Source organism: Zeus faber (genome assembly GCF_960531495.2).
Source record: "Zeus faber genome assembly, chromosome: 22".
Classification (NCBI taxonomy): domain Eukaryota; kingdom Metazoa; phylum Chordata; class Actinopteri; order Zeiformes; family Zeidae; genus Zeus; species Zeus faber.
The window spans coordinates 19,859,745-19,881,407 of record NC_137209.1 but is presented as its reverse complement, the minus strand read 5'-3'; the positions used below and the strand labels follow the sequence as shown (position 1 = coordinate 19,881,407).

Below are 21,663 nucleotides of genomic sequence, written 5' to 3'. Positions count from 1 at the left end.
CATCAGGTTCCTCCGCTCGCTGGCTAGTTCCCTCCCGTTGTACATGACTTTAGCCTGGATCTACTCGGTGGCCATGATCGTTAAGGGCATTGTCCAGGAGAAGGAGGCCAGGCTGAAGGAGACCGTGAGGATCATGGGGCTGAGGAATGCCATCTACTGGCTGAGCTGGGCGCTGTCCAGCATCCTGCCGTTGGCCATCAGCGCCCTTCTCCTTACGCTTATCCTCAAGGTGATTTTTGAGCTGATTCAAACAATGATTCAAGGAGGAACGCCAATGTTCATTTTGGAGGGCTTTGGCCAACAGGTCCAATAAGCATGAGATAATAGTAGTTCAATGGAGGAGACATCAGCTTTGTCTTTAAACATCTTTTTGCATGAGTTATGAAGTAGCCCTCCAAAATCGCAGAACGTTGTTCTTCTAAATGGCGGAGTTACCTATTGGGGAAGTTAATACATTACTTCACAATTAAGCAATTGGGCAAGATAATTCAAATAAAACTAAAGGATGATAAACCATCTCGACCCCTTTTACCCCCAACTGTTGACTCTGACCAGTATGTCCAAGAATGAAGTCAAGGAAATCAATTGCAATCATTGGCTGAACCTCTCTACTTGACTAAACACTTTTCCCCAAAATCAGAAGTGGTTTGGAACAGGGGCGCCGGAATAGGGGAGACACCGGGATTTTTTCTCCCCCCACTTTCAGGTATTACGGTAATAGAACGTTGGTGACTGAACAGGTCAACAATCCAATGTTCCATGAGAGAATGGTCCTTCAATGGAGGAGACACCAGCAATGTATTTGAATGTGTTAAGAGCATCCCTTCCAAAACAACAGAAGGGTTCTTCTTCAGAATGGCAGAGTCACCAATTGGGGGAAGTTAATGTATGACCTCTCAATTAAGCAATTGGGAAACTGATTTGAAATAAAACCCACTTAAGACAAACCAGCTTGACATTTTACCCCAACTGTTGACTCTGACTCTGATGTCCAACAATGAAATCAAGGAAATCAATGACAATTTTTTGGCGAGTTTCTCTCCTCGCTGTGTCCTGCAGTCCCGAGAGAGGAGCCCCTCGGAGAAACACTGAGGTCCGTTCTCCCAAAGGTCTTTGTAATTCCTCCTCTCCTGCAGTACGGAAAGGTGCTGCAGTACAGCGACCCCTCGGTGGTCTTCGTCTTCCTGCTGGTCTTCTGTGTGGCGACCATCATGCAGTGCTTCCTCATCAGCGTCGTCTTCTCCAAGGCCAACCTGGCGGCGGCGTGCGGGGGCCTCATCTACTTCGTCCTTTACCTACCGCACATCCTCTGCTACGCCTGGAGGGACGTCATGCGCTTCCCGGCCAAGGTCGCCGTGGTGAGGCCTCCATGGAACCACGACATGTTTCACTGCCTGTTGGTTATTACAGGGTATATTCTGGAATATATACTAGTACTCATCCCTTGGAATTGCCGTGTTCATGCGGCTCATGTAAAAAAAACAATAGCGATGAGTTAAGTCTAAAATATATACTATAATACTAAAAAATACAATTAACCTAAAAAAATAACAATAAACCTCTGTAGCAACAATTCACCAAAATACATTATCAAAATATACTGTATAAAAATATCAAATATAGATACCATACATTTAAATATTTAAATATCAAAATAATATGAAAATATCAAATATATACATGTATATGTCAATATAACCTATTTAAATCGATCATCCATATATATATATATATATATATATATATATATACACACACAAAATATTAAATGGCATATGTTTATATATAAATACCTACACTATTGATCCCTGGGGAGAAACGCTGAAAAAAAACCATAAGATATACATATATTTTATACAGTATAAACTGTATATATGTTTATGTATATATATGTATATATGACAAAGGTGAGGGTTTTTTTGTTTCTCGGTTAAAACAATGAGGGATTCTAAGTGATTATATATGACATGGAAGGTATTAACAGTGGGATGTGGACAGTAAACTTTCACACTGTCAAGGACAGTTTATCGATTTTTCCAAATGACTTGACATTTAAGTTTCCTTTTAAGTTACTTTATTGGTGCATTTTTGGGCCAATAAAGTAACTCTATTTCCAGATATTTGCAAACATGTTACCTTGGGCCAAACAGGGTTAGTGGTTTTTCTTAAGTGACACTTTATAGGACCTGTCTTAAAATATTGTATTGATTTTCAGGGATACGAAGTCAGGCAACAAAAAAAAAGCTAAACAACAAAAGGGAACTAAGCAATTAGTCCGGAGAAGTTTTACGATTTAAAGAACGCATCTTAAAATATTGGCAAAGTACTGCTGAGGTTGGTATTTAGGTTGGTATATAGGTAGATAGATGAGTAGATGGAGTTTGCATGTTCTCCCCGTGCTCACATGGGGTTTCCTCAATGTAACGTCAGTAAGGACCCCCACCAAATGAAACATGCAGAACATCGTCGTCTGACCAGCGATGGATGTTTGTAACTGGTCCCCAGGCGCCTCGCTGCACGCTGCCCACTGCTCCTGGCTGCCCCCAGATGGAAGGACAAGCTAGGATAGGTCAAAAGCAGAGATCTCATTTCACCAGCCACCATTTGAAGCGTGTGTGTGTGTTGGTCCCACGTCACTGCATGAGTGCATGTGTTGTGGTGTGTGTGCCATGTGACAAATTAAGATTCTTCTTCTCTTCTTCTTCTAGATAGGAAGGTAGGTAGGTTGGTAGGTAGGTATAGAAGTATGCAGGTATGTAGATAGGGAGGTGGGTAGGTATATAAGTATGCAAGTATGTAGATAGGGAGGTAGGTAGGTATAGAAGTATGCAGGTATGTAGATAGGGAGGTAGGTAGGTATATAAGTATGCAGGTATGTAGATAGGGAGGTAGGTAGGTATATAAGTATGCAAGTATGTAGATAGGGAGGTAGGTAGGTATAGAAGTATGCAGGTATGTAGATAGGGAGGTAGGTAGGTATATAAGTATGCAGGTATGTAGATAGGGAGGTAGGTAGGTAAAGAAGTATGCAGGTATGTAGATAGGAAGGTAGGTAGGTTGGTAAGTAGGTAGGTATAGAAGTATGCAGGTATGTAGATAGGAAGGTAGGTAGGTAGTTATATAAGTATGCAGGTATGTAGATAGGAAGGTAGGTAGGTATAGAAGTATGCAGGTATGTAGATAGGAAGGTAGGTAGGTAGGTATAGAAGTGTGCAGGTATGTAGATAGGAAGGTAGGTAGGTATATAAGTATGCAGGTATGTAGATAGGAAGGTAGTTAGGTAGGTATATAAGTATGCAGGTATGTAGATAGGAAGGTAGGTAGGTAGGTATAGAAGTATGCAGGTATGTAGATAGGAAGGCAGGTAGGTTGGTAGGTAGGTATATAAGTATGCAGGTATGTAGATAGGAAGGTAGGTAGGTAGGTATAGAAGTATGCAGGTATGTAGATAGGAAAGCAGGTAGGTTGGTAGGTAGGCATATAAGTATGCAGGTATGTAGATAGGAAGGTAGGTAGGTAGGTATATAAGTATGCAGGTATGTAGATAGGAAGGCAGGTAGGTTGGTAGGTAGGTATATAAGTATGCAGGTATGTAGATAGGAAGGTAGGTAGGTAGGTATATAAGTATGCAGGTATGTAGATAGGAAGGTAGGTAGGTAGGTATATAAGTATGCAGGTATGTAGATAGGAATGTAGGTAGGTACTGTATATAAGTATGCAGGTATGTAGATAGGAAGGTAGGGAGGTTGGTAGGTAGGTATATAGGTATGCAGGTATGTAGATAGGAAGGTAGGTAGGTAGGTAGGTATATAGGTATGCAGGTATGTAGATAGGAATGTAGGTAGGTATATAAGTATGCAGGTATGTAGATAGGAAGGTAGGGAGGTTGGTAGGTAGGTATATAGGTATGCAGGTATGTAGATAGGAATGTAGGTAGGTATATAAGTATGCAGGTATGTACATAGGAAGGTAGGTAGGTTGGTATACTATAGAAGTTGGACAGACCAAATAGTTTCTTACAATTGAAAATTCTTTGCGGTTCTCCATGTTAGACAACTTTTGGAAGGCCAACTTCACATTTATCAAGAAATTATCATTATTACTTTCATTATTTTAATTACATTTAGCAATTCGCTTATTTTCCCCAATTCATCTTACTTTCCCCATCTTAAGTGTCAAAACAAATCATACTTGACCTTCCCTGGTCCTTGGATCCTTGGATAAATCTTATCTTCTGCTCAACCTCGCCTTTAATCTCGGTGGTAAAAATGAAATACATGAACAAAATGCAATCAATCACACATTCTCACTAATCTAAATTCTTACATTAGGCTGGAAAAAAACCAAAACCCTTAAAAGCCAAGACCCGGAGGAGGTTTTAGCACCATCCTTTCCTTTGAAAACAAAAGCAAAAAGAAAACAAGATGAATGGGGTGTGATTGCTCAACTTTCAGCGTAGCCTTTCTAATTGACATTTATGGCGGAGCTGGGATCATTTGTTGTCACGCTGTCCTTTGTCCTTTCAGCGGACAAAGAAACACAAAATCTTTCATCCTGCCGCTGTTCTGCAAGTTGTTCTACAGTGGTTTCCTTGTTCAACCAATCAAATATCAGCCGGAACGTAGGTTTCATTGGTCTCTGCAGCTGGCGTTGGTCAGTCATGGGTTCATCCATGTTTCCTCTCGTAAAAGCCGTGAATGGGGAGAACCACTAGTCTGTCGTCAAAATGTTTCAAATTCCACCTCAAATACATAAATAATGGAAAGTTGCTCTTGTGTTGCAAGATCAAAATGGCAAGGCGGCACTAATTCATGTAATCAGCTCCAGCGGAACAGAAGCTCTGTGTTCATCACAACAAACTGACGCTTTGCTCTGAAAGTAAAAACTATGAGTCGTGATGAAACTCTGTTTAAAGAGTCGTTCCGTTTTCCCACTCTAGGCTTGTTTGACTCAGTCTGTGTAACACACGGTGCGCGAGGTGGGACTTCCTGAACAGAGAACCTGAGTCAGAGGACTATGAGTGGTGAATGGAATACGAAAGTATTTATTTTGGAGGAGTGTGAAAGCGTAAATCCGTCTCATTCAAGTGGGAATTTGGCCAGTAACTCTGTCTCCTCTGTCTTGCACTCTAATTTGGTCCTTAGTAATTATTTTCGGTCCACGAGTCAACTGTTCGCTTGCCCTCGCTTATTTCATTTGAAGAAGCTTGGGAAACACTGAACTCTTAATGGTCCTGGTGTCTTCTAGTTTGTGTTTTTCTACTAGATGGATAGCCCAGCGTGCTAATTAACATGAACAATGTAGTGGGTGGCGTCGTTGGTACCATGTAGTGGGGGGACACATGCCCCCCCTCCATGTGTTAGTAAAAGAGTGATGGAGAACGTGTCTCCGTCACTCACGGTGCTTGTTTTGTTCCATAAGGAAACAGAGTAAAATTAAATAACCTACATTCTAAAATAACATTGAGCACCCTGTTATTCCCCTTCCCTGTGCATTGACACCAACATTTTAATTTTGATGAATACAGAGAGTAGTAATCACTGTTAACATTTACAAAATCGTGTAACCTGGCTATAGAATTCCTGAAAGAGCTGGATGGATTGGGACTGGGTCTCAACTGGTCCTCTGCTCTCTCAAGGTCAAAGCCAAACTCCTCCAGCTCTCCCGATGCTCTGGCGGGCTTTTCATATGGAGGTCAGGGACGAGGCGTCCGCTAGTCCACTGCAGTCAACCCCCGAATTCTAGCGATTGTCCCAGAGTGCACACAGAATTTTTTTTTTTTTTTTTTTTTTGGGAAAAAAAAAGCTGCCACCTGCAACAGAAAATGCCAATGTTCAGTTTTAGGGTTCCTTAAAAGAACTTTGGGACCAAGGTTCTTGGAAGAATTTTTTGAATGCCTCGAAACACTTTGAACGCCTATTCACTCCTTTGCTTTGTTGAATGCCCTTGTGTCGGCTAATTTACAAAACTGAGCCTTTAAGGGTGCTTTGCTGGGACTTTTGACATAAATTGGTAGAAGTCACCCACTCCAGGACCATGGATGGGTGTGGACATTTTGCAAATGAATCTATGCAAACGTAAAACAATATGACAAAATTATTATTTTTTTGCTGATGGTTCTTTGTGGAACCAAACCGCCTTTTTAAAGAGCCATTTAAAGGTAAACTCTGTTTTAATTTGTTTTTACTTAACCTCTCATATTTCGGTAATTGGGTGTCAATCGTCGTGATTGGATTTTGCTTTTCTGCTTGAAAATGTCCTGAAAAGACCCATTTGGCCGAATGCATCAACTTCACTATAATTAGTGATGACTTGAAAAAATACTTACCTCAGTATCTACCTCAAACTGTGGTACAACACTTAAACGACATCTTTGAGCCACTATTTACACTAACTGATCACTTTATTAACTGAGTTATGACTAAATCTATCGCAAAATAGCCCCAAACAGGACTTAAAAGGCCACATTGGTCAATGCAGTTTTTAATTGATCCAGTTTTGAGAAAGTAGCTTAACGATGACTCCCGGCCACTGAACTGCGTAAGTCGTATAAGAAGACGGTTGCGAGTGATTTGGAAATTAAGGCTTCGGCTGTAAAAGACAGACGTTTCTCTTTCAAGGTCAACTCCGCTCATTTTTGACCTTCGCCTTATTTTGCAAGCGTTAGGAGTCAACCTGAGTGATTGGCATCAGCATCGTATTAACTGATCTTGTATTGAGAGAACAGGATTGGCGGACTGTTATACTGTATGTAGTACAATGGAGTAGTCGCGGTCGCCAATGAACTTTCTGAACTTGGTTGCAATTGGCTGAAAAATAAGGTTCAAACACTACGGGCCGTTTGTCTGGAAGAACTATTACTTCTCCGCCCGTTGATGGACACTGTGGAACAACTTGTTGGCGGCGGCGTTTAGAACCGGTGTTTTAAGTGGCGCTGTTCGACAGCGGACAGACCAACCGGCGTATTCGCGGTGGTCCCATCCTCCCCGTCGCACATAATGGCAACTCTCTAAAGCTCGGGTAAATGATCGTGGCATCTGCGTGAGTTAAAACGCTTGTGAGCAAATGAGGCGTGATGGAACAGCTGGCAGCCAACATGGCTCCGTGGAGTGATAGGCCGCGGCAGCTGCCGTCTCGCGGGGGGACAGATCATTTGCCATTTCCTATTGTACGAGACATACGACTCGTCTTTGTTTGTAGCGCATGCAGTTTTTTTTTTTTTCCTCGTTGTTGTCGCTCTCCACACCCGTTTGGAAAGGGACTCCTAGAAATGCTCGCGGAGACGGGACGCAAACAAGAGCCGAGGTTTTCTAGGGCTGTGAAATATCCTTTGTAACGCATTAGATCGGCACGTCAGGGAGCGTCTACGACACAGTTTTCAACGCGTAGCATCTCCCTAACTGCAATACTTTTTACCAGCAATCAAATGACCACGGTTTTGAAAGGCGAAAGGCTTCATTGCCCGCACGGTGCCAGTTTGATATCCACGGGCTTCACAAACTGCAGGCTGCGTACTCCTTAGGGGTCCCCCTGGGAATTTCAGGAGGTCCGCAGCAAATTGACTATCGTTTATTTTCACGTTCATCGTTCTTTTTTTTATTTTTTATATTTACGTTATTCTTAATTTGATTGTTTCCTGTGTGTATGTGGCAGTTTTGCCGACCACGCGCCACCCAAGTTGCGTGTTCAGGGACAGAGACACAGGAGACGTTGTAGAAAACACACATTTTATTGTAGAGAGGGGGCTTGATCGAACAAGCCCTGGAGCCGATGGACACGGGTCACGACAGGCCTCCTCGCTCCTGAGTGGGTGTGGGGATGGGGGTTTTACCTGTGGCTCGTTAGACCAACCAACAAACAACAGGTATGCAGCCACACTGATCCTGGGTCCCTTATTACTCCGATCCAGCTCAGTTGTGGCTGCTCAAACCACACCATTTCCACGCCTCAGTATATAACAGAATTTCGTGTTAGGATGCTTGTTGGTCTTTGCAACTCACTCAGTGTAGAGGAATAGGAGAGCGATGGTGGCGATAGTGAAAGGGCCATTAAATACATTTTGTTGGAGGTTCTTTTGTGTTCCTGTTCTCAGCAATGAAATCGTAGGATGGCTCTAACGCCCTGCCTTTCTTTTTAAGTAGGTAATCAAATTTGGGTACATTTAAAAAAAAAAAAAAAAAAAAAAATGGGATCAGTTGACGCAGGGGATATGTGGCCCTCAATATTTACATAATAACATGTGAATTTGTCCCCCCTCTCCAATAAAAACATAAAATTACGCCAAATATTGATGCAGAAAACACGCAAATTGTCGCATGGAAAACTTCAGAATGCAGGAAATGACGTGCCCAGCATAACCCCGCGCTCGATTTTGTTTCCCAGAGCTTGCTGTCGTGCGTGGCCTTCGGCTACGGCTGCGAGAACTTCTCCAAGTACGAGGAGCAGGGCGTCGGCATCCAGTGGTCCAACATCGGCCAGAGCCCGGAGGAGGGCGACCACTACAGCTTCATCGTGTCCATCGTCATCATGCTGCTCGACGCCGCCCTCTACTGGCTGCTCACGTGGTACATCGAAAACGTCTTCCCAGGTGTTGACTTTATTCAAGTTGTTCTATGACTTTTGAGCTGTGTCACATTTCTGTGTCTCCGTCACCTCCGTAGATAACCGATCGCTGATATCTCTAACGATCTTGTTTTTTTAATATTCTACTCAGCCACTGTACTGATTGACATACACCGGAATATTTGGAGTACCATTTCCCCAACGTTCCTCTAACAGTGACATACCCCTCCAAGACGTACCCCTCTATCCTGTTAACCACTAAAAACAGCTCAAACTCCCTATGGCCGACTACGAGAAAGTGATGCAAGGGTCGCGAACGATTCGGTCAGGGCGAACAAATGTTTCAAAATGACCCTGGAGTCAGGAGTCCCTGGGGCAAAAGAGGGAATCTTTAACTCACAAACTGAAAACAATCACTGGGGACAAACAGTCCAAGGCCAAAGAAAAACGTTGGAGGCATTTGGAAGTCCTCCCTCGCTCAACGTGCGTTACGCCCAAAAAAAGCGAGAGTCTGAAAAACCGATCGACTCTTTTTACCGAGTGGCTCGTAAAGGACTGACTCACAAAAGAGAGTCGAACCTTTCATCGCTACGGGTACTGATGAATTCGGAGCCGCTGTGGCTGATGAATCGGCCAAATGAGTGCGGCCTTGCAGTTTTGATCTTGCGACATGACAGCCGGTTTCTGTTACTTGGGGTGTTTTAAGGTGTCATTTGAGACATTGTTCGTGGCATTTCCCCACGTTTGATCCACACAGGCCAGTACGGGATTCCCAAGCCGTGGTACTTCCCGTTCACGTCGTCGTACTGGAGCCGGGGGACGGTCTCCAGGGGCCACGTCGACCCCGCTTCGCCCAAGGGCCCCGCCTCCCCGGCCGCCGCACTTGACGGTACGTTCCGGTCCCACCGCCGTTCCTCCCACAGCACAGCAGCTATTTATTTACTCATCTATCCACCCTCAGCGGTGTCCGTCTCCGCTAATAAGAGCTACGAGTTGATTTGGGAGGGCTGCAAACAAACACTAACACCTTATTTGTTGCATGAGGTGATAATGAGGTGCAAGGAGACGGAGGAAAAACGAGGTAGGAGAACGAGGCCGTTCTTCAAGTCGGGGAACGCGCGAGAAGAAATTGCTCCTAATTAACATTCCGCGACGGGAGGTGAGAGGCGGCGTCTTCCCCGAGGAGTTTTGCTCCGTGTTTTCCCCTCAGGATTTAACGTGTGAGCGATGTGGGCGCTGCTATCTTGGCAGCCTTTTTTAATTTCAAATTTTTTAAATTTTTTTACATCAACTACATTGTGTTTGAATGAGACTCGGGGAACATTTTGGTATTTATTGGTGGAATTACACTGGGAATTAACTCTGAGATAATATTTTATAAAAGAGTTTTTTTGTAGTTTTCACTTGCTGTTTATTTTTTTTCCACATAATAAATAGTTCAAAATCAATTGGAATAAATATATGATGATATTGTACTGGGGAATAACGATGAGATGAGAATATTTCCATCTAACTACTGAGAGGTTTTAACTTTAGTATATCTATTAAATCCTCTTTATATTCATATTCACGAAAGCAAATATCTATTTCACTGCACTTTTCTGCATTTATTGATGAAATTATATCTGGGAATTAACGCCAAGATAAGAATATTGTGAAGCTTTTTAGTAACTACAGAGATGCTATAACTTCAAGTACAGTAATGATTTTCATTTAATTTCTGTAGGAAAAAATAAGTTCTTATGAATGTATAATGATACTACTACTAATACATACTTAATAATACTCACATAACATATTTACTAATGTTTTTCATATGATAAATATGTGGAAATAAATCTGTCTATACTTCTACTACTACTACTACTACTACTACTACTACTACTACTAATAATAATAATAATTATAATATTAATAAATACAAATTGACTCTTGCAAATATATATTTTACTGCATTTCACATGGGTCCAGTTAAGTCATGTTAGGTACATATTACCGGTTTCCGAAGTAATGCAATACACATTGTTTTATATCAACAACAATTCCAAATTTCCCAATTATTCAATCTCAAATGTTAGAGCATTTGAACATATTTGATATTTTTGATATTTTTTTCCTTTTTTCTTTTGCAAAATAGAACGGAGTGGTAATTTTTGGGGAATGATGACACCTTACTTGTCAGATAATTGTTTTATATAAAAGTTGACCAAAACATATGTACAAAACAAAAATATCCCCGCACAGCTTATTTGTAAAGATCACGCGACAGTTAGTATCTTCCTCGTACGAACAAAGGAAGTCTTCACGAATAAATAAATAAAAAGGTCCCACAAGGACGGTGTTTACGATGGTTGCTGGACCATGCAGTGCGGGCACGGAATAAAGGGACGGTTCCTCCAAAGGTTCTTAGAACTTCTCGGGGTTTTGTGAAATGCAGCAGGAGTTACAATTTTCCAGGTTTCCATTAAACGCAGCATCGTCTCTGGTCGTCCGTCGACGCGTAGCCAACGCTATGCGGCCCACAGGGCGCAAGTGGCCGGACGCGGATGACTCCCGAGAGACGAAGCTTGGATTTATATGACTTGGGGTGATGATGTCACAGACCAAATGAGGTGGCGCCGACGTCCTTCAACTCCCGGTGAATTTGCGACGGTTTTTCACTCATTTGCGCTCCGGATTGAGATCGATGTTGATCAAACTCCAACAACAAGACGTGTGAAACGTCCCGGGACCAACAAGACCCCAACAATGTCTGTGCATACCGCGGTTGCCGCGATTCATATACCATGAGGCCGAAAAAGGCCAAGAAGTTTAATAATAATCAACATTTGAGCAAAAGCAATAGGGTTGGGGAATAATGACAAGAAAACTATATATGAATGTATTTTAGTAACTACTGATACTATTACTTAGTAACTACTTATATAATAAATAAGAAAAAGCTAATTCTAATACAGTAGAATTATAATAAGAATAATAAAAAAATAAATTCATAAAACATACATAAATACATACATATTTACTCATGCACATAGTAAATATTAGGGGTGTCACAATTCTCTAAATCCACGATTAGATTTGACTTTTGATTTTATGGACACGATTCAATTCAATTTTCAGTTAAAGAAATAAAAAATAGAGCACCGAGGGCTATGCCATCTGTAAAGAAAAACTTGTTTCTCAATATCTACAAAATTATATTTACAATTATATCTTATTATATCTACAAAAAGGAGAAACAACACACCTGAACAGTTAGAACTATAAACAATTAGTTACTTATGACACGACTTTTAAGTTACTCACCCAAATATGCGCATGTAAACGGATGCTGCTTTTGCCAGAGGGGAACTCTGGTAGAAAAATGCAAACTACTACCTGCAGCTTCGCAGCTCGGATCAGAGCCGGCCTAAATAAAAACCCTGGATCTATTTAATTTACTCTGTTTCCTGCTGCTGCCCCTGCTGTGGAACAGATCCATCCAGGAGAAAAACATCCCTCCCGCGTTCTCGCGGCGAATGCCCCGAGGCCCCGCACGATCCGCGAGCCGGCGATTGGGCGGCGGGGGGGGGGCCCTGCGCTAGAGGACATTCCCTCTGTGACCGGTCGGGAAGCACCGGAGATTCTGGTGTACGCACAGCGAAACGGCCCGAGGCGAGGGAGGCGCGCCGGTGCGCCCGCACGCCGACGCGGACTTCGCACGCTGTCACCGGGAACATTTCCCTCGGATGCGAGTTCACTACGCGGCGAACTGGATGGGCTTGAATTGAGCTTTTTTCTCTTTTTCATTTTGGTCATTTCTACCCCTATTTGAATTTGGCTCCTGCGGCCTGAGCGCCGGGCGGTGGGCGGGTGGGTGCGGTGGGCGTTGAGGGATACGGCGCAGCGGGTGCCAACTCCCAACCAAATTTCGTGACGGGTCGGTTCGAGCCGGAGGGGGGGGGCCCCGCACACCCCTGCATTTGTTTACCTGCGGATCTTGAGCGCCCCAATATGGCGACCACGTCGGGTGATAAGCGCGAAAACTCGCTTATCATTTCAAAGTTCTAATTCAAACACTCTTGAGCAAACCCCTGGTAAATATGTCGTTCTCACCGCATGTCCACCCCCCCCCCCCCCGAATATTTGGGCCGCTTATGACACAGAATGCTGTTTATGTATTGTCGTTTTTTAACGTTCCCTCTCTCCAGATTACCTTGAGAAGCCTCCTCCCGACGTGGCGGTGGGCGTGTGCATCCGGGACCTGGTGAAGGTGTACAAGACGGGCCAGAAGGTGGCACTAGACGGGCTGAGCATGGACTTCTACCAGAACCACATCACCTCCTTCCTGGGCCACAACGGAGCCGGAAAGACCACCACCATGTAATTATTATTATTATTATTAGTAGTAGTAGTAGTAGTATTGGTATTGTTGTTATTATCCTTGTTATTCATTTTTCTACCTTCTAGTTCATTTTTACGTTGATTGGATTTTTTACATTTTGTGATTTGTATATTTGGCTATTTTCTTTATTTGGCTATTTTCTTTTTTATTTATTATTAGTGTATATTTCAAATGTCTTATTTCTCCTGTAGTTACTTCTTGGGTTAATTGTATTTTCCCAACATTTTGTTTATTCTTGAGGTTTATTTAATTGTTTTAATTTATAGACATATGTATTGTTGACCATTACGCTCATTGTACATTAGCAATTTTTTATTGTTAATTGTTTATTTTTATGGTTATTTTTCCTGTTTATTGTTAGCTGTATCCCATATTGTAAATGTATCTATCTATCTATCTATATATCTATCTAATAATAATACCAATGCTGCTTATAATTTTGTGAAAACAATTCAATTTTTTTTCTTCTTAATGTTTCCTTCACAATCCTTTACATCTTTTAGCATTGCAGCAAAAAGCTCCTGGCGTTCTGAATTTTTAGAGAGGTGTTTTTGCATCCGGTTGACGTTTCCCAGCGCCCTCTGCATAATTCAAATGTCAAAGTATTTATGCTTTATCCCAAGATAGTTTTTAACATGGCTGTGCTGTGGTGTTGTGCACAAAGGTCAACACAGTCCGCACGGCTCAGGAATCGAATTCAAGTTTGTAAAAATGACATTATATGCACGTGGTTCATGCTGTTGCCCTGAAATAGAAGACAAAGCAGCATTGAGTATGTATTTCAAAAGAGTTTTTCATTTTTGGAAGTATCTATCGGCATTTGTATTTTCAGTCTTTATTCTTAAAGGATTTTTTTTTCAACCCAGATCTTCTCACCGGGCTTCAATGCAGTCCAATGGGGCGAACGTTTAAGACTTAAAAAAAAGGCAAAATCTCCTTTTCGAAAAACCGGAAACTGACATTAAAGCCCCAAGTTTCTTGGTGTATTTTTTCCACGTTTTTAATAACAGTGATATCACATTTTCATTTTAAAGTACTGCATTTGCAGCAGTACATCCAGAGCATGATGTTGGCTACGGCAGGATTCCAGTAGGAAGCGACATCACTCACTGTTTCTAGTCTCTGAGTTTCTCGTTTTTTTGAAAAGGAGATTCAACATGGATTTTTTTTCAGGGTTAAACCTTTGCCCCATTGCGCTGCATTGAAGCCCCGTGAGGAGCTGCAGCAGAGTGGTAAGTTTCTCGATGGTGAAGTGTCAGGTGAAGAAAATGCAGAGAGTGTCAAAACTTCCTGTTTCTAGTCGCTTACGTTGGCGCTGATCGAGCCAAAAGGGCTGATTCGTGACCATTTTTTGTCGTAAACGTTTGCCCCATTGGACTGCGTGAGACAAGCCATGTGAGAAGCTGCAGCAGAGTGGTAAGTTTCTCGTCAGTACAGCTGTGAGCAATATTTTAACAAGTTCCGGGGTTGGAAAAATCTCCAACCTATCTTTTAATCATAGAAAATGGCAGGATGCGCTCATGAACATGTTGCGCATGCAGCAGCTCATAAATGGTCGGACGCTTCACGGGTCAGTTTTCCCCCTTTCCCCGCAGGTCCATTCTGACGGGACTCTTTCCACCCACGTCAGGCACCGCCCTGATAAACGGCTCCGACATCCTCACCCACATGGACCGAATCCGGAAGCACCTGGGCATGTGCCCGCAGCACAACGTCCTGTTTAACGAGTGAGTCGACCTCTTTCGGGTCTTTTTCCTCATTTCGGCTCATTTGTTTGGTTTGTTTCTGAATCTAGAATCCCACGGGAGACGGCAGCGGTTGTGGCCATTGAACCCCGAGTGAACTCTCATCATTTTCAACGTAAAAAAATATATATATAATAATCGAAATGATATTTAACTCATCGTGATCTATTTTCAAAATTTCAGCGAAGCGTAAGCTACAGAACCACTGCAGCGATCGGACACGCCTACTCATTCGAGGGTCTTTTCTTCATTTTTACCGAACTTAGTGAAGACATCACAACGAGGAAATAACACATGTGGAATCAAGTCGTGGCCAAAGAAAAGTGTGAACAAATCAAAATACATTTTAGGATTTATTCTTGGACGTGGCAGTCCCGAGCCAAAGCGGTCGAGTCCCGAGCTGCCGTCGCTTAGTTTGAGTGGCAGGTGAGAGCAGGCGTGGCTATGGAGACCAGCTGTTAATTACCGTGCGTTCCCCGATGTGATGCTGGTTGCTGACGCTAGGCTGCTAATACAAGGTAATGGATGGACTGTTCATTTTTTAAATTTATTCTTTTTTTTTTGCTTTGTATCCGTCATGACTCATTACCTGGCTCTTAGACGGTGATCCCTGAAGTCCATGACACCTCCGATCATCTGGGAGGAAATGCAATGCCGTAATTGGTTAATATCCGATCAATAATGTTCATTAGGACCCAAAACGTCAGTCGTCCCGGGGTTGAAGGCGACTGGGAAGTGTCGATAAAATAGGTGACACTATCACCGTGGAAAGATCAAATAAACAGAGGTGTCTTCTCTTTGGTGATGCAGATCCTGACCGAAACAAGTATCAAGAGCAGATCTTTATCCAAGTTTTTGTTTTTTATCTTTTTTTTTTTTTCCACAAAAATAAAGACTTGGGAAATGGTCCCCTGGAATAACTGATTGGTCTTACCATTATCACCAAGTCATACAGTTGTTTCAAGAGTTTTGGCATTTGGCAATAATTTGACAAAACCTGATAGATTTGACTTTTATTCTGTGACATTTTGTAATAACGTTCCACATTTTGTAAAAAGCATCTTGAACACAGTACAGAGTATGCGGTATGTAATTAACATTTACAAAATACCAAAGCGTTACTTGATATAAATTAAGTGAGTTAAATGTGTATTATGCATCATAAAAATGTGACTTCTACAATATGTAAAAAAAACCCAAAAACGTTATTTTTCCAAAATGTGTCTTATGCATTTTGCCAACTTATTACAAAGTGTTGGTGTTATTACATGATAATAAAGGTCAGAGTCATCACTTTTTGATAAGTCATTACAAAATGCATCATTATTATTTAATGACAAAGGTCAGATTCATCACATTTCGACAAGTTATCACAAAATGCTTCCAAGCTACGTTCTTAGCTCCCCATGACTCTTTAAAAACATGACTTTATCGGGGAATTGGAATATTGGAATTTAATACTCACCCATTGACCTCATCCATTTTTTTATTGAGCAGTCATAACTCTCTCTTTATTTCATCTCTCTCCACAAAAAAGACTTCCCTGCAGCTGCACATAGAGTATGTCTACATAATAATAATAATAATAATAATAATCATAATAATAGTAACCATGCAACAGACACAATCAACTTCCATTAATATTCCTCCTGCAGATGGGACCCCCGATCTTCAATCTGCCTTTAAGTGGGAATAAAATATTAATGCATCATATAGAGGAAGACGCTGAAATGCTATTATATGATATGATATTATTTCCCCTGACGGCGAAAGACAAGTTGATGGAATTTAAGTCAAATCTTTGGTTTGGAATCCTGCTCCGACTGATATTAATGTGACAGGAGGAGTCGTTTTTAAATTAACCTTTTTGAAAAACAGGAAGTGATGTCTAATGTCTCAGGTGATTGGATCAGATCGGTTTAGGTTATTTATCGTATGAGATTATATTATATTATCACTCTCTCCTTGTGTCAATGTAGAAAGAAAATATAAACCAAAAAAAAAATTCTTCTTTTTGGATATGCAGATTTTGACAGAAATAGAGAAGAGCAGATGTGCAGATAGGTAGGGACAGTATGTAGGTAGGTATGTATGTAGGTAGGGACAGTATTTATGTAGGTAGATAGACTATGTAGTGAGGTACAGTATTTGGTATGGGCAGTATTTAGGTAGGTAGGTATAGTATTTGGTAGGTACAGTATTAAGGTAGGTACAGTATTTAGTTTGGTAGGTACAGTATGCAGATAGGGACAGTGTTTAGGTAGGTCGGTAGGTACAGTATGTAGGTAGGGGAAGTATTTAGTATGTAGGTAGGTACAATATTTAGGAAGGTACAGTATTTAGTTTGGTAGGTACAGTATTTAGGTAGGGACAGTATTTAGGTATGTACAGTATGTAGGTAGGTACAGTGTTTAGGAAGGTACAGTATTTAGTTTGGTAAGTACAGTTTGTCGATTGGGGCAGTATTTACATGGGTGGGTAGGTAGGTACAGTATGTAGGTTGGGGCAGTATTTATGTAGGTAGGTACAGTATTTGGGAAGGTACAGTATTCCGTTTGGTAGGGACAGTATGTAGGAAGGGGCAGTATTTAAGTAGGTACAGTATGTAGGCAGGTACAGTATTTAGGAAGGTACAGTATTTAGGTTGGTAGGTACAGCATGTAGCTACAGTATGTATGTAGAGTATTTAGGTAGGTACAGTATCTCCTGGAGGTAGGGACAGTATTTAGGTTGATAGGTACAGTATGTGGGAAGGGACAGTATATATGTAGGTAGGTAGATGGGTGCCAAAGGTAGGTACATTATTTAGGTTGGTCGGTACGTTATGTAGGTAGCTTTAGTATTTATGAAGTTACAGTATGTAGGTAGGTACAGTATGTAGGAGGGCCACAGTATTTACGTTGGTAGGTACAGTAGGTACAGAAAAACAGGCACCTGTGGCATCAACCCCCCTCCACCGTGCCCCCCCTTCCATTTCTCAAACCAAAGTTACGCCCTTGCTAATAAATTGTATTGATGTATTTCATCTGACTCTGTTTCCTTATTGAATGAAACAAAAGAAAGGCCTTTGCACGACATTTGTCACTCTCTTACCTTGCATTATGCGAGACATCGTGGTCAACATTGTAATAACTCTGTCATAAATTTGATCTTCATTATTATGTAATAGCAGCCACATTGTGTCATCAACATCTTGAAGGCAGTACTTACTTAATTTGTTTTGCTGCATTTTGTGACGACTTATTAGCAAAGGTCAAATATGTTTCATGTTGAAAGTTTTTTACAAAATGTGGGTTTAATAACATAATGAATATGTCATACTTTGAAAGTTATTACAAAATTCAAGTATTATAAACATAATAATCAACGTAAAATATGTTACATTTTGAAAGTTATTACAAACGTGAGTGTTATAAAATAATAAAGAGGAAAGATGTTACGGTTTGAATGTTATTAGAACTGGGAGTGTTGTTACATAATGATAAAGGTCAAAAAAAAGGATATGATCTCTTGGGTTTGTATGATATTGCTATATTATATGATCTTGTCCTTGTGACAGGTTGACGGTGGAGGAGCACATCTACTTCTACGCCCGTCTGAAGGGCTGCAGCCGGCGGGAGGTGGAGGTGGAAATGGAGCAGATGATCAGGGACGTTGGGCTGCCGCACAAACGCAAAGAGCTCGCCAAGAACCTCTCAGGTGTGTGCACTGCACAGCACGCCACCTTCTAGCTGCAGTGTTTTCTTACAATTACAATCTTTCTAAAAGAGTCATATTTTTGCAATTTTCATCTTTTCAATGTTTTCAATCCGTTGTATTTTTCCCCCAAATATGCATGCAAGACAAGCCCTGGAGTACATTTCAGAACCCAATACATGAGCACTAGCTTTCCAAACCGCAATGAATTTGACCTTTACTATTCTTTACTTTATTATTATACGTTATAAATGCCCAAAAATCGTAATGACTTGCAAAAATGTAATACTTATAACCTTTATTATCACTTAGTTACCTTCACGTGTTTTAGTCATTTAACAGTTTGGCATAAATTTGACCTTTAGTATTGTGTAATAACACCCGCATTGTGTAACAAGCATCTTGAACGCAATACTAAATTACTTTATTAGTTTTGCTGCATTTTGTAATAACCAATTACATCATGCGGTGGTTATGACATATTGTAGGGTCACAATTTGTTATGATAAATTAGATAATTGAACATATTATGTAATTAGACAACAAGATTACTGTTTTCATGTATATATATTGTTCCTTGTATATCTTTAATATTTAAGCTTTTTTTTGTTAAATGTCAATGTTTTTGTTATGTTAATATTGTTTATCATTAGGCTTATTGTATTCTTTCATATTTGTTATGGTTTCTTTTTTGGTTTCTTTTTCTGGTTTATTTGTTTTCATAGTGCATTTTATCAGTTTCTCTGGATTTTATGTCTACAAATCAAGCACTTTTGGCTCCACGCTAACGCGTGAGAATAGAAACAGGAAGTCCCCCCTCGCGCCCCCTTGAGAAGCACTCTTAGATAATCTTTTTCTTTTTTTTTTCTTTTTTTATTATTTTTCGACATGAAATGTAGCTGTCAAATCACGGTGGAGTCTAGGACGGCAGGGTGCTGGGGTTGTAATTCATGGTCGGCGGGGCACGAGCGTGAGCAGGTTGATAAATCAAACTCGCTCGCGGATTGGTCAGATTGGTTTGGGGGAGCGAGAAGCGGTGAGATATGACTTCCAAGGCTGATCCACTCCGGCACGTTCCACCGCATTAGCGCCACAGAGGGATGCATGCGGAGCTGCAGGTGCTGCGGGTCTCATCCATCACTTCCAAACCCCTGCGACGGACGATAAATCCACACCTGCGTCGCTTACACGCTATCTGAGCGGCCGTTTTCCCCTCCATCCTGGGAATCTAAAACCCCAGTGTTGGGCTGAAATGACTGGGGGGGTCAAAGTTAAAGCGTTAACGCAAATTTGTTTTAACGCCGCAATTTTTTTTTGACGCATTAACGCACGTCCTGTTATTTTCACCGTCGGGCCGACCCGCACTTGAGATGGCGCCGACGCTTTGTGTGCTCGCTGTGTTTGTGGCCCTGCGATAGGGGAGTGGGTGGCGTCACGCCGGGTCTCTGCGTGCCCCCCCCGTGGAGGGATGTGCACACAGACAACAATGTAGTGTGGGAGCCCCCTGGCCGTGCAATGCGGTGGGAGACTGACCGCCAGCAGCTCCGTGTCCAGACTGCAGATAGCCACCTTAGCGGTTCCGTGTCCCGGGTTGCGCCGCCTGGTGTTAATGACGCGTGCGGGTCTCGCCGCTTTGCGCCTGCAGCTGATCCCAGCGTTCCCCGTCCGCTCTCACAGTAGTGAATCCAGGTGAATCCGCAGCGTTGCCGGTTCGCCGGGTTTCCGTCAAAACGGTGAACTTCACTGCCTGTAGATCTACCGCTTCCTCAGCGGGGCAGCCACGTCCGTGTTGTTGGCCAGCGAGTTCACGTTCCCCGTCACTGCCGACGGAATGTGGGACTTGTCCCTCCACCGCTTTGCCAGTATCCTGGCTTTCGCTTAGCACCGGCTCTGCAGCCGCGGTAACTGCACCTCAGTTCCTCCGGCATGGGGTAAACATCGCCGGCGTGCCCCATTGTTCAGAGTGAGAGCAGCTGTTCCCTTGAATAAACGTAAGAAGGTTTCCGCCACCGTCTTGCCCAGATAAGAAAAAGCTGTATCCATAGGAGAAAACGAGGGCCACACAATGCGTGCAGTAGGAAAAGTTGAAAGTGGAAAAAGTTGAAAAAAAGGGTAAAAGAACACAGTACACAGACAGAGCTATTGGAGAGGCTGCCACTGGCGTCGCCGCAGGTCAACACGCCCATCTGTTCTGTTGTTGCCTGTTGGGCCTGAGTTTGCCATGTCATGATATGAGAATATTTTTGTTTGCCAAATGCAAGACCTTTGAGGGTTGCTGGACAATATTTGTCATTGTTTTTTGTTTTAATTGACCTCCAGTAAAGATACATTTGCATACGGCAAGCATATTTGTCCACTCCAGTGTTGATAAGCATTAAACACTTGAAAGAATATCCCTTTTCAGGTACATTTTGAACGGATAAAAAATGTCAAGATATAGATAGATAGATAAGATATCACTTTATTGGTCCACAGGGGGAAATTCAGGATATGTTGCAGTTCGGGTTGATATATCGTTATAACATTGATATCCCAGGATGGGAGTAGATATCTTCTGGGGTTTTGGTGATTGTGATATTGTGATACACTACCTTGACTATCTAACCCTAATGTTAAAATAGGATTTATTGGTCCCCAGGATATACGTTATATATCTATGTATATCGATATATGTTTGAATATCGATATCGTGATATTAGATAAGTCTGGGTTTTTGGTTATTGTGATATACATGTTATCTTGAGTATCTAAAAATGTAACATCAAAATCCGCTACATATGGTACAGCGATACATCTAAAACCCGAATGTTGAAATAAAACAACAGTAGATGACACTTTATTGGTCCCCAGGACATACACCCATCAGCCACAACATTAAATCCACTGACAGATGAAGTGAATGAAATTGATCATCTGGTTCCAATGGCACCTGTCAAGGGGTGGGATATATTATTATTATTATTATTATTATTATTATTATTATTATTATATTAGGGATGTATCAGGCAGCAAGGGAACAGTCAGTTGTTGAAGTTGATGTGTTGGAAGCAGGAAAAATGGGCGTGGCAAGGATCTGAGCCACTTTGACAGGGACCAAATTGTGACGCTAGACAACTGGGTCACAGCTTCTCCAAAACCACAGGTCTTGTGGGCTGTTCCCGCTATGCCGTGGTTACTACCTACCAAAAGTGCTCCAAGGAAGGACGACCGGTGAACCGGCGACAGGGTCATGGACGCCCATTGATGCGCGTGCGGAGTGAAGTCCAGCCCGTCTGG

General features: G+C 42.0%; 1 protein-coding gene across 1 annotated transcript in view; it reads left to right on the top strand.

Annotated features, from left to right (window-relative positions):
* LOC307247444 (phospholipid-transporting ATPase ABCA1) overlaps nt 1-21,663 on the top strand; it is a gene marked incomplete at both ends in the record, with an annotated part of 207,431 nt that overhangs the window by 58,088 nt on the left and 127,680 nt on the right. The window contains 6 exons of the mRNA XM_080023597.1: nt 1,137-1,358; nt 8,383-8,587; nt 9,320-9,451; nt 12,753-12,924; nt 14,542-14,673; nt 18,251-18,390. Coding sequence (XP_079879723.1) covers nt 1,137-1,358; nt 8,383-8,587; nt 9,320-9,451; nt 12,753-12,924; nt 14,542-14,673; nt 18,251-18,390 — 1,003 coding nt within the window. The remainder of the gene's footprint in view (nt 1-1,136; nt 1,359-8,382; nt 8,588-9,319; nt 9,452-12,752; nt 12,925-14,541; nt 14,674-18,250; nt 18,391-21,663) is intronic.